Genomic DNA, 13,794 nt, shown 5'->3' with positions numbered 1-13,794 from the left:
AGAGAGAAGACCAGAAATGCCTCCTACCTGCTTTTCAGAAAATTGCACAGAATGCTTTTCAGTGTAAAAGTGATAGGCTCTAATCAGGGTATCAGAATTTTTCCCATGAGTTATTTAATTTGTTCTTCCTCTCCCTTATGTGACCCAATTTTATTGCTCACCATCAAGTTATACCGGGCCTAATAACAACATCAGTATAATAGAAGCATGTCCATTTGGATCTTACTTTATTTTATATGAAGTTTTTAGAAATTATCCAATGCAGTATGGCGCTGTAGATTAATGCGCCAGACTGCAAAGCCATTTGAACTGCAAGGTGAGCAGTTCAAGCTCATTAGCTGCTCCTCGGAAACCCTATACAGGGTCACGATGGGTCGGAATCGACTCAACAGCACTTAACAACAACAAATATTCTAAAACCCTAACACATCTTTCCTGCTAAGTTCTGAAACGGTTTACTAAATAATTTCAAAGAACACGAACCTATGCAGAATAAAAAGTCAAAGGTGTCATTCATTAGCAACCCCTAACAGCCCATCACTAGTAACAGTTTTGGGGCATCTTTTTAGACTCTTTAAAATACCTTTAGTATACATGTTGTTGTTGAATGCTGTTGAGTCAGTTCTGACTCATAAGGACTGTATAGCGTTTCTGAGGAGCGGCTGGTGGGTTAGAACTGTGGTCCTTTCAGTCAGCAGTACAATGCTGACGCCACACCAGGGCTCCACATATACATGTTGTTGTTAGGTGCTGTGAAGTCAGTTCTGACTCATAGGGAAGGACCCTGTACAGCAGGGCCAGGGCACCTTTTTTCTGTCAAAATTTGTAACATCATTCCTGGGCCATACAAAATGATCAACTTTAAATTAGCCTGCTGTATTTGTTCAACATTTAATTAACTCATGCCCCAACAACAATACAATGACTGGAACTGCAGTTGCCTTGGTAGGGCCAGATCAAATGATTTTTCAGGGCTGAATATTCCCCAACCCTGCTGTATAGGGTTTCCAAGGAGACGCTGGTGAGTTTGAACTATCGACTTTGCAGTTCAAATGGACCTTTCAGTACAATGCTTATCCTACAGCACTACACCAGGAATCCCAAATACACATATATTTTTATTATTGTTAAGTGCTGCTGAGTTGGTTCTGACCCATAGCGACCCTGTATGGGATTTCCAAAGAGTGACTGGTGAGTTTGAACTGCTGACCTTGCAGTTCAAACCAACCTTACAGTCCAGTGCATTAACCCATAGTGCCACACTGGACTCCAAATATACACATGTTGTTGTTGTTAAGTGCTGTCAGATCTGACCCATAGCGACCCTATACAGGGTTTGTGAGGAGTGACTGGTGAGCTTGAACCGCCGACCTTGCAGTTCAAACAACTTTGCAGTCTGGCGCATTAACCCACAGCACTACACCAGAACTCCAAATATACATATGCATATATGTAAATATATATTATTGTTAAGTGCAGTCAAGTTGGTTCCACCTCACAGTGATCCTGTATAGGGTTTCCGTCCGAGGAGCAGCTGGTGGGTTAGAACTGCGGCCATTTCGGTTAACAGTCCAGGGCTGATCCTACTGTGCCACACCAGGACTCCATGTATATATAAACGTATGCATGGAGTCTTGGTGTGGCACTGTGGGTGAACTGCAAGGTCAGCGGTTCAAGCTCATCAGCTGCTCCTTGGAAACCCTAGGAGTTGTTATGGGTCAGAACCAACTCCATGGCACTTAACAATAACAACAACAAAATCCATATACACATGACATATTCATATGTATGTTGTCTTTAGGTGCCTTTGAGTCAGTTCCAACTCACAGCGACCCTCTGCCCAACAGTATGCAGCCCTGCCCAGTCCAGCACCAACCTCACCATCATTGCTATGTTTGAGCCCATTGCTGCTGCCAATGTGCCCGTCCATCTCATTGGGGGTCTTCCTCTTTTTTGCTGACCCTCCACTTTACCAAAGGAGCTCTGGTAGTGTAGTGGTTATGAGTCAGGCTGCTAATCTCAAGGTCAGCAGTTTGAAACTACCAACAACTCTGCAGGAGAAAGGTGAGGCTTTCTGCTCCTGTAAGAATTTACAGTGTTGGAAAACCTATGCAGGGTCACTATGAGTCGGAACCAACTCTATGGCACATAACCACCACCACTTAACCAAACATGATGTCCTTCTCCAGGGACTGGCCTTTCCTAATAACGTATCCAAAGTATGTGAGATGGAGTCTGATCATCCTGGTTGTACTTCTAACACGGATTTATTTGTTTGTTCTTCTGGCAGTCCATAATATCTTTAATATTCTTCACCAGTACCATGACACAAATGCATCATTTCTTCTATGGTCTTTCTTCTTCATTGTCCAACCTCCACATGTAAATGAGACTATTGGAAAGACCATGGCTTGGGGCAGCTGCACTGTAGTTGTCGTTCGTTGCTGCTGAGCGACTTCAACTCATAGCAATTCATATACAAGACAACAAAGTTCGCTGGTATGCTGAAGTCCATTATTGTAGGTTTCTAATCTAGGGATTCATCCTCCAGCAAAATGTCAGACAGTAGTCTGTTCTGATCCATAGAGTTCTTGTTTTTTAAAGTTTTGATTGTGACTTGAGTGACAGTTTACATGGGAGAGCATCGGTTTTACACTCATCCTATTATATTTTGTTTCATTGCAATGATTGCAACCCCCTCTGTGTGTCATCATTCAACAGTATTTGTTTGTATTCCCTTTGGTTCTTTGTTTTTGTTTTTGATATACACAAAAACACTCAGGAATATATAATCATTTAAGCAACCAAAGGGCACATTCTGCAAGCCTGCCTCCTGATCGCCAGCACGTAGCTTTTTTCTCTCCATGAGTCTAGAGTCCTCAGCTGCTCTGTCTCTCCATGTCTTTATCTCTGTCTCCATGTCTGCTTCTCTGGATTGGGTCCCACCTTCTGCTCATGCTCTTCTCCCTTGATGGTCCTAGGGCCCTCTGTTTATGGACTATAAGATTAACTTCTCCTCCCTTTTTGTTACAAAACTTCTATCTTTGCAGTTGTGACAGTTGTAATCATTATAACAATTACTATTGAATCATAAGAATCCTATCCCTATCTCCTTTCACCAGACCCGTCTAGACAAGATGAAAGCTATTCAGTGAGGGTTCTACCTTCCCCCACAATCTGAAACTAAACTCCCTCTTGAAAACTTGTAAGTCAGTCACTTCGTGCATTTATTGTTGTTGTTGTTATGTACCGTCGAGTCGGTTCCGACCCATAGCGACCCTGTACAGGGTTTCCAAGGCTGTAAGTCTTTATGGGAGCAGAAAGCCTCATCTTTCTCCTGCGGAATGGCTGGTAGTTTCGAACTGCTGACCTTGTGGTTCGCAGCCTGATTCGTAACCACTATGCTACCAGAGCTCCTTTATAGTGTCCCCCATTTTAGGTAGCCAATGTCTAAGTTGCCCATCCCTATCAACTCTGTGTACAGAAGGGATAGCATTGATACTTGATGTGAAGACTCGATCCACAGAGCTTTCACTGACTTATTTTCAGAAGTAGATCACCAGGCCTTTTTTCCTGGTCTCCTGTAGTGTGGATGCTCCCCTGAAAGCTATCCACCTTGGGTGATTCTGCTGGTATTTGAAATGCTGATGGCATAGCTTCTTTTGTCACAGTAACATGTAGCCATCACAGTACAACACACAGACAGATGGTGCACACATACAGTAAAACCTCTGAAAGCCAGAACCCGTGGACGACAGAAACCTGTCAGTCAGAAAATTCAAATCTCTTCCGCCAAAATGAGCAATGAACAAGTGGTCAGAAACCTTCCAGACCTGGAAAAGCAAGGCAGTCCAATCAAGTTCCTGCTCTCAGAGGTTTTGCTGTGTGTCTTGAACTGCCATGTTTTTCACGTGACTGTAGATGCATATGTGAGAATTTGTCAGAGGGAATTGAAAACAGTGAGGATTGGAGACTACTGATGCTGGGTGTGACTAACTCTGAAGTTAGCCAGATGCTCTGTTCTCTGTGCCATGTGCCTATAATCCTTCAGTTTCAGATGGTAGTTGTCGTGAAGTCAGATTGGAATTGCTCAGTTCATGTTGCGCAGCCTCAGATGCATTGCAGATGGATGCATGACTTTTTTCCATGTGTTCCTGTTTGAGGGTGCACTTGGCACTCTCCCAACACTGTGCCAATGCCACTGGGGTAAAGCTGGTGGTGCCCGGCACACAGTTGTGGCAATGAGCCCTCGATGCTTGCTAATTAGATAAAGAGTCTCAGACGGACTGCGCTGTGGGGTTCAGTGGGGCACATTTGTGCTCTCGGAGACCAATTCTTCATTGCTTGAAGGATCCCTTTGCATTTTCCTGTAGATTACTACGTTATTGTTTTGACATTGTTCACACACTGCTTTTAAGCAAACTTATTATAATCAAAACACATTATGACCACTAGGCTAATGGGATCCTGGCATGCCTTTGTAGGATGTGCACTGGATGGCTAACTGCAAAGTTGACGGCTTATGCCTACCATCTCCTCCTCAGAAACCCTATAGAGGGTCACTATGAGTCAGAACTGACTCAGCGGCACTTAGCAACACCACCACTACCAAGTTAACACACAAAAATACCTCAGCTTTGCCAATGGCTTCCCCACCCCCCACCCCCCAAATGGGGAGGCCCAACCATTTTACTTAGAAGGAATCGGTGTTTGTATTAGTTTCCTGGAGTTCTAGCGTGGCACTGTTGAAGTGCTCAATTGCAAGGTTGGCTTAAATGGCAAGGTTGGCAGTTCAAGCTCACCAGCCACCCCTTGGAGACCCTATACAGGGTCGCTATGGGTCAGAACCGACTCGATGACACTTAATAACAACAATTAGTTTTCTAGGGCTACCATAAGAAAATGACCACCAAGTAACTGGTTTAAAACAGTATAAAATTGGTCTCCTGTAGCTCTGGAGGTTGGAAGTCCAAAGTTAACATGTCAGCAGGCCCTGCTCCTTCTGAAAGCTCTAGGAGAGGGTCCCTTCACCCTCTCTAGGTTTTGGTCATTCCAGGCACGCCTTGGCTAGTGGCAACATCACCTACCTGTCTGCCTCTGTCTTCACTTGGCTATTTGTCCCTTTGTTCTTATAAGGATTATCAGATTAGTACCCACCCTACTCCTTGGAAACCCTGCACAGGGTCGCTATGGGTCAGAACCGACTCGACGGCACTTAAAAACAACAATTCCAGTATGAGCTTGTGTCAACTTAATGGATAACATCTCCAAACACCTTATTTCCAAATAAGGTCACATTCACACCCCAAATAAGGGGGTTGGGACTTCAACATATCTTTTGGGGGCCCAAAATTCAAACCAGACTCCTCTGGTTCTTCATTCTAAAAAAGTGGGAGAAAGCAACTGGACACACGGAGGCAGTGTAACCCTATGTGACCGTGACAGTGGCTGCTGGCTTTTTATTAACCTTTTGAAAACAATCCTCCACTTTGGGGTAAATCATAGGTATTCAGTCCAATTGTTATGCTGTTGGACGCCCTCTTAGACTTTGACGGTGATGTTTTCTGGCTGTTAACCAGGTGATCTGACTGGCTGGAGGATCGGCTTTCACACAAGTCCGAATTGACTTGCTGGCATTGGGTCAGCTGTGTGCCATGAGAGAAATGTCTTACAGGCTCAGAACCTCAACTTCCTTATCTTTAAAAGAAGAAATCACATGAGACCTTGTATCTGGAAGCCCATTGCCGATTTTGACATGCTCTGTAAATGTCATACGTATGTTTTCAACAACCAGTTATTATTATGTGCCATCGAGTCAGTTCTGACTCAGTAACCATAGACAATCAGAAGAATGATGTCTTCAGGTCAAGGTGACAGTGGTACATTTGAGGAACAGCACGAGGGTGGCATCGAAGGGCCAAGGGGGGTAGGGACAGAGAGAGTAAACGACATGAGAAGTGATTAGACACCAGATCATATACTTGAAGGTTAGGATTAGGTGCAGGGATTTTATTCTAATATGACGGGAAATTGACTGGGAAGTTTTAAGTAGGTGTTTTGGATTGAATCGTATCCTCCAAAACTATGGACTGAAGTTCTGGCCCTTGTACCTGTAGATCTGGTCCTGTTTGCAAATAGAGTCTTTCTTTTGTGACATTATTGAGGTCCTTCCAGGGTAGGGTGACTCTTAAACCCAGTCACTTCTGAGTTGTCAAAAGAGCAGAAGACACACACACACACACACACACACACACACGGGAAGAGAGATACCGTAAGCACAGAAACAGCTGCTTCTTCAAGCCCAGGAACACCAAGGATTGCCAGCAGTCCCCAGAAACAAGGAGAGAAACCCACAGAAAGAACCAACACAGTGGAGACTCTAATAAATCATCCCGTCTCCAAAGCTATGAACAGTGTATTTCTGTTAGTTAATACCACATCCTGTGGCATTTACCACTAAGCCAGCAAGTGGAAGCCACAGCTGATGGATTGAGAACAACCCAAACGTGTGGAGGGTAGATTTTCTTGCAGGAGGGTTGGACATAGGGCGAGGGCTGCGAGACTGCCGTGGTCTCCAGGACAGAGCTGGGTTGACTTAGATAGATGGTGAGGAGGGGACAGGTTTTAGATTTATTTTGGAGATCGAGTCAACAGTATTTGCACATGGGTTGATGTAAGAACTGAGAGAAATTAAGGGTGGACTCTAGATTTTGGGCTTGAGCAACTGGCTTGATGATGGTGTTTCTGCAGGTGGGAAAACTAGGGGAGAGATGATTTTTGGAATATACTGAGTTCTGCTTTGGACTTTTTATGTAAATTTGATGCGAAACTTGAAGGAGGAATAGGATCTCAACAGGATGAGAAGGAAGATACAGCATTTGGAAAGAAATGGTTTAAGCAATGAACATATATCTTGTGGTTGCGACTTGCCGGTGAGTCAACTCTGAGCCTGGTGATGTTACCCATGTTGTTGTGGTCACTGTGTATTTTGAGTGCCTTCTAACCCAGGGGGCTCATCTTTCATATTCTTCTGCAACCACTGGACTCATTTTCAGACATAGATCACCAGATCTTTCTTCCTAGTCTTCTCAGTCTGGAAGCTCTGCTGAAATCTGTCCACCCTGGGCGGCCCTGCTGGCATTTGAAATACTGATGGCTTTCAGAATCACAGCAACGTACAAGCTGCCACAGAAGGACAAAAAGACAGATGGCTGGAGGACAGCTTATGGAGGGAATGATGAGTCCGTCTGTTGTGGCTGGACATTATGACCAGCTATGAAATGATGACCCTTTGATCCTTCCCTCATTAGAACCCATGCATTGATCTTAAGTGGAATAAACCAGAGAAAAATTAATTCATCATGTCCTTACATGTAAGGTCATTTGTTATCTGCAATTGATATACCAAATATACGCCCTCGTTAGAATTCTCCTCTCATATAAAATGGCCATCACCAAATATTAAAGTTGCCTCATTGGCCACAGTTGCATTTCGACAATACTCCACACAGAGGCCTTTCTTGTCTAGACCACCCCTAGCACCTGCTCTGCAGATGGGGGTGCTCTGATAGCAGCTCTCTGTACTTTAGCCAAGTTGTTCTCAACCCTAGTAGACCCCAGGGCTTCTTTCTATAGTATGTATTTTTAAAGCTTTTATTGTGAATTGAGTGATAGTTTACATGGGAGAACATCAGTTTTGCACTCATCCTATTGTATTTTGTTTCGTTATAATGATTACAATCCCCTCCATGCATCATCATTTAACAGTATTTGCTGTGTTTTTTTGTTTTTTGTTTTTTTTTTTTGGTGGGGGTGTACTCAAAGACAGTCAGGACTATATAGTCATTTAAACAACCAAAGGGCACATTCTGCAAGCCTGCCTCCTGGCCACCAGCACACAGTCTTTCTCTTTCCATGAGTCTAGAGTCCTTAACTGCTCCCTCTCTCCATGTCCTCACCTCTGCCTCCATCTCTGGTGTTGATGCTCCTCTGGTTAGGGTCCATATTCTACTTATGCTCTTCTTTCTTGATGGTCCTAAGGTCCCCCTTTATGTTACAAAACTTCTACCTTTACAGTTGTGATAGTTGCAATTAGTCATGAAGACAATGACTCACTATTGAATCAGAAGAATCCTCTGCCCATCTCCTTTCACCAGACCCGTCAAGACAAGATGAAACTGTTCAGTGGGTACTCTATCTTCCCCCTGCATACTCTGAAACTAAACTCCCTCATGAAAATTTGTAAGCCAGCCACTTCATGCCTTTATAGTCCCCCATTTTAGGTAGACAATATCTAAGTTGCTTGTCCCTTTCAACCCTGTATACAGAGGGGATAGGCTTGATCCTTGATGTGAAGACTCCTTCCCTTTCAGTTGGTATTTAGATCTACTACATCCATAGTATAGGTCAAGTTCTTCAAATTGTAGCAATTTACACTTGCTTCCTTTATCAGATTTCTTTATCTTCTTCTCGTTGAGCTTGGTCATCAAGCCATCAAAGCTAGGTCAAATGGGTTTCTGTAGTATTTTGTAACATCCTTTTTACTAAACAAATCACATTCATAGTTAATACAATCAACTTTTACAAAGCTCTGCAAAAAAAGAATCAATTCAATGTTGTGATTGTAATAAAAAGAACTCAAAGAGTGATTGGAACTTAAAGGGTGTACATGTTGTTGTGCACAGCTACCCAGGGGGTATGTTGTTGTTGTTGTTATGTGCTGTGAAGTCAGTTCCAACTCATAGTGACCCTATACAGGGTTTCCGAGGCTGTAAATCTTTACAGGAGCAGAAAGCCTCATCTTTCTCCCACAGAACAGCTGGTAGTTTCGAACTTCTGACCGTGAGATTAGCAGCCTAATTCGTAACCACTATGCTACCAGTGAAGGATTTAATGTGTCATGACTTTTGACATACCAAGCAGCTCTTGGTAAAGGTCTAGACAAAACCAGGTCCAGTTGTTCCTTGATTTACTTGGTACTCGCATTCCCAGAAAACTAGTGGCTTTTGTGTTAATATGTAAAACAGAGTTTAGCTCTAGAGTTAGAAAATTACAAACTGGTTTTTAGCTCGCTAGAATGTCTGGTAGCATATTAGAAGGTCGTGTAGAAGGGAGAACTCATCAGTGTACAAGGATGTCCTAAGCATTACAGGACACTCACACCTCTGTCTTCTGCCCACGAAATATCCCCACAAGTTTCCAGAATGTTCTCTTGGGTTTGTGCCACCCCTGTTATGAACCGTAGCTCTAGGTATTCTCTGAGCCATTCAGACACCACCATCCTCACATACAGTGAACATTTTACACCAAGCTAAGCATTGTACTGTTGTTATTAAGTGCTGTTGACTCAGTTCTGACTCACAGTGACCCTGTATGGGATTTCTGAGGAGCAGCTGGTGGGTTTGAACTGCCAACCTTGTGGTTTGCAGTGCTGTGCTGATCCTACAGTGCCACACCAGGAGTCCTAACCACTGTGTTGGCAGCAGTCAGTCTGTCTTGTTCCTGGCCCAAGATATATCCTTAAAAAGTATGGAGGGAGGAAAAGATCCATTGTGGAGTGGCCTTTTACATCTCCTTTACATCTGGGCTGTTGTTGTTAGGTACCGTTGAGTCTGTACTGACTCATTGTCACTTTATGCACAACAGAACAAACTGCGCAGTCCTGCGTCAACCTCACAGTCATTGCTATGCTTGAGCCCATTGCTGCTGCCACTGTGCCAATCCATCTTATTGGGGGTCTTCCTCTTTTTCGCTGACCCTCCACTTCACCAAGCATGATGTCCTTCTCCAGGGACTGGTCCCTCCTGATAATATATCTAAAGTATAAGAGATGAGGTCTGGCCATCTTGGCTTTTAAGGAGCCTTCTGGCTGCACTTCTTCCAGCACAGATTGGTTTGTTACATCAGAGACACAGACTTCAAACATTTTGATGAGAGAAATAGAAGCAACCCTCCCCACTGGACTAACAGGTCCCAGAGCCTAGATGTTCTTCGATCCCTGATCGTCTGTAACACGTACCTTTCCTCCTTCCTAGTGTGGGAGAAGTTGGCCTACTATGAAGAAAACACAAGGGATTTTCTTTTCCCGGAGCCCAAGCTGACCCCCTCACACCCCAGCTTGTATCGGGAGGTGCTCATGAGGACGACTGTAGGCTTTCCGGTAAGTGAGCTGACCCAGGTGGGCTTCTGTGGGGAGAGGAATTCCTGTGAAAGCTTCACCATGGCAGACCCCTTATTACTGTTTTGTATGAGGCCCTTGTTTTTCCATTCAGCTGAGTCCCTGGGTGTACAAATGATTAACATGGTTGGCTGCTAACTAAAATATTGGAGGTTCAGGTCCACCCTCTGATCATCTATTTCCCCAAATTCAGCCATTGGGAACCCCATGGAACATATGTGTACTCTGACACACATGGGGATGCCATGAATTGAAATCAACGTGACGGTAACCGATTACAGTGTCTGTCCTGTTTAGATACTCAACTCAACATCCCAAATTCTCTCTGAGAGGCAAAAGCTTTAAAGACCTTACAGACTCAGTCCCTGCTATACCCGCATCATCACAAGTTTATAAAAAGGTTGCCTTGTTTTTCACCTTCTTTTAATGCAAATTAACAGAAAGATGTGATGTTATCTGTTTGTTTAGTCATCACTACACCCATGGACTCACACCAAGGAGCATAAGAATGATGTTGAGAGGCCAGTGCAGGCCAGGAGCATTTCCTTCTCTGTACACAGGGTCACCCTGAGCTGGACTGACTTGCCAGCACCTAACAGCCTAACTGAGAACAATTATTTTAATAGTAAGAGTGATACAGAGTTATAAGACCATCTCTCCTTTATTGTGTGTTTTCAGATGATCACATGCAATTTTATTTTCCTCAAGAATTCTCATAGGCAAGGCAGACATTCAGTCTCTGTTTAACAGAGGGGAAGATGACAGACAAACTGATGTTACTGAAGGAGTTTATTCAGTTGGTGGTCTGGCTGTTTGGAGGCAACACCCGTACCAAACTCAGAGTATTCCTTTTGGTGTTGTGCCATCTTCATGGCGGTTGGCATGTTGGAATCTGTTGTGTTTGCTGTGTCAACCCATGTCATTGAGGTGGATTGGGTGACATTCAGTAGTCATGGTACATTGAATAGCCACAGTAGACTGAATATTCCATGAACTGCCACAAGAGCGAACAAATCACTCTTGGAAGTAATACAACCAGAATGTTCACTAGAAGTGAGGCTGGTGAGGTTGGACTTGCTGATTTGGACATATCATTAGGAAAAGTCAGTTACTAGGAAAAAACATTGTGTTTGGTAAAGTTGAGAGTCAGCAAAAATGAGGGAAACCTTATTTTGACAAAATGCTTTTCCAATTTATTTGGAAATATAAACAGGTAAGAACTTCAGTTTTTATTATGATAAAATGGTGATCTAGCCCTAGACCATCAGAATGTATTATAAAGCAACAGTATTTTAAACAATATGGTACTGAGCAAATAGAGAAATATTCGTCAATGAAACAAACAAGAAATATATATATATATATTTAAATGATTTATTGTGAATTATGTGATAGTTTACATGGGAGAATATTACTTTTACATTCATTCCATCGTATATCGTCTCATTGCCATGGTTACAATCCCCATTGCTCCCATGCAATCCTTCCCCCGTGCCCCTCAGGTCTTCAGCACAAAACAAGAAATATTTTATATAAGTGGAGTCAAAATTTTCAAAAGGAAAGGAGGATGGACCACTTTCTTTCTCTCTAGTTGTTGTTGTTGTTGTTGTTAAGTGTCATCGACTTGGTTCCAACTCATAGCAACCCTGTATAGGGTTTCTGAGGAGCAGCCAGTGGGTTTGAACTGCCGACCATGTGCTGATGCTACAGCGCCACACCAGGAGTTCAGTATTCTCATCCAATTCCATGGACCAGTGTTTTAAACAGTAGATCACAGCACCGATGCTGGTGCCAGCTCTGTCATGACTAAAACCAGCTGTCGCCAGTCCACACTGACTCATGGAGGTAGATGAGTGTCAGAGTAGAACTGTGCTCCACAGGGTTTGCAGTGGCTGATTTTGTGGGAAACAGACCACCAGGTCTTTCTTTCAAGGTGTGTATGGGTAAACTCCAACCTCCGTCCCTCTCAGTGAGCAGGTAACCATGTTAACCATTTGTACCACTCAAGGACTCCCTGTCATTACTAGTTGGGTGAGTTACTTGAATTCTTTCCACCCTAGTTTCCACAGTTACAAAATGGAGATACCGTTTGGAACTAGCACATGGGGGTGTTGTGAAGACTAGATATGTTAATATATGCAAAATACTTAGGACAGACCCTGGTACGTGGCGCACTATACTACATTATTGCTGTTGTTGATAAGTGCTGTCGAGTTGGTTCTAACTCATAGTGACCCAGTGTAGGGTTTCCAAGGAGCGACTGATGAGTTGAACCACTGACTTTGTGGTTGAAACCGACCTTGCAGTCCTATGCTTATCCTATAGCACTACCTTTTAGCTATTCTTGTGTATGTAGTTTGGATCATGTGTGTCAGGGGGGTCATAGCTATCAAACAGAACAGGTTCTTGAGTGATTTCAGGTTAGCATGGGATGCATGAAGAACCTGTTTCTAATACATTTACTTGCTTCTTCTATGCTGTTTTACTTTTAGGGCATTGCTCCCAAATTAGAGTTTTCTACAAGGACAGCCATCAGAGAACGTGTGTGTCTGTATAGAAACAGATTTCCTGTAAGTATAATCAAGGAACCAGTGACAGAGTGACAGGACTTTTGTCCATAAATGTAAAGAATTTCAGACCAAACTCGGTATACCAAGTTTAGAAGCACCTGTTGCACACAGATGCAACCTGGAGACTTTTTTTGCTACATTTGAATTTCTGTACTCAAAAGGATTTGCTCAGCCAGACTCTTAGTCAGAATACGGATGTTTGCCACGTATTCAGCACAGTGTGATTGGTGACGTAGTGTGACCCGGAAGCTGAAGTCACACATTTGACCCTAGTAGGTTAGTTAGCCTTTTGGGGGTTGTAGTTCTGTGGCGCTTGCTGCTGATGGTATGAACAATCGTATTTCCTTCTTTCTTTGGCTGCAGCTCAGAGCCATATTTGTGGATCGTCTTTGGCAGTCGCACAGGGTCTCTGGGCATCCCTGCCTCCATTTCACTCTCTTGCTCCACACAAAGTCCCCCTTCTGTATTTCTTTTACCTTACTATATACTTCACTTTGCAGCTATTTAAAATCCTTTCTAGAACAAGATGGATAATGAATTAATGCAATTTGTAAAGCTTCATTAAATAAATACTTTTAGAGCAAGGTAGAGTTAAAATTAGTAAGGAAAACAAAAGGCATGTCATCCCAAATGACATCTTGAAAAATACCTTTAAAATGTAGACTGTGTGTTCAAGGTACCTAATGAGAAAAGACTGTTAATCTGAGGAAATCCATCATTCCTCTAGCATGATAACCCATACAATAGGAGACTAATTAGTCATTTTAAGAAAGACACCTCTACTATTTTTCGTTTCTCCTTATTTACCATTTGTTTTCTCTAGTCTCCAATCTGTGTGCATGGATATTTTTCAGTCTATATTTCTTTCTCTTTAACCACTTTAATCTTGTCTTTGCTTCCTAATATGGGTATTTAAGCGTTCTTTTTTAAAACTTTTTTTTTTTTAATCTTTATGCATTCCATTTAATTTTTTGACAACTTCCAGTTTTACTGGATTCATATTTGTACATTTCATGTTCCAATTGTTAATGGATTTTTTTTTTTTAA

The 13,794-nt window shown here is 42.9% G+C and overlaps 1 protein-coding gene across 1 annotated transcript in view; it reads left to right on the top strand.

Annotated features, from left to right (window-relative positions):
• Positions 1-13,794, top strand: part of SPATA6L (spermatogenesis associated 6-like) — a 67,075-nt gene that overhangs the window by 23,599 nt on the left and 29,682 nt on the right. Inside the window, exons 4-5 of the mRNA XM_006863836.1 lie at positions 10,035-10,159; positions 12,670-12,747. Coding sequence (XP_006863898.1) covers positions 10,035-10,159; positions 12,670-12,747 — 203 coding nt within the window. The remainder of the gene's footprint in view (positions 1-10,034; positions 10,160-12,669; positions 12,748-13,794) is intronic.

This window comes from Chrysochloris asiatica, unplaced genomic scaffold (genome assembly GCF_000296735.1).
Source record: "Chrysochloris asiatica unplaced genomic scaffold, ChrAsi1.0 scaffold00056, whole genome shotgun sequence".
NCBI lineage: Eukaryota > Metazoa > Chordata > Mammalia > Afrosoricida > Chrysochloridae > Chrysochloris > Chrysochloris asiatica.
Note: the sequence above shows the minus strand (reverse complement) of the source record. Positions and strands in the feature narration are given on the sequence as shown.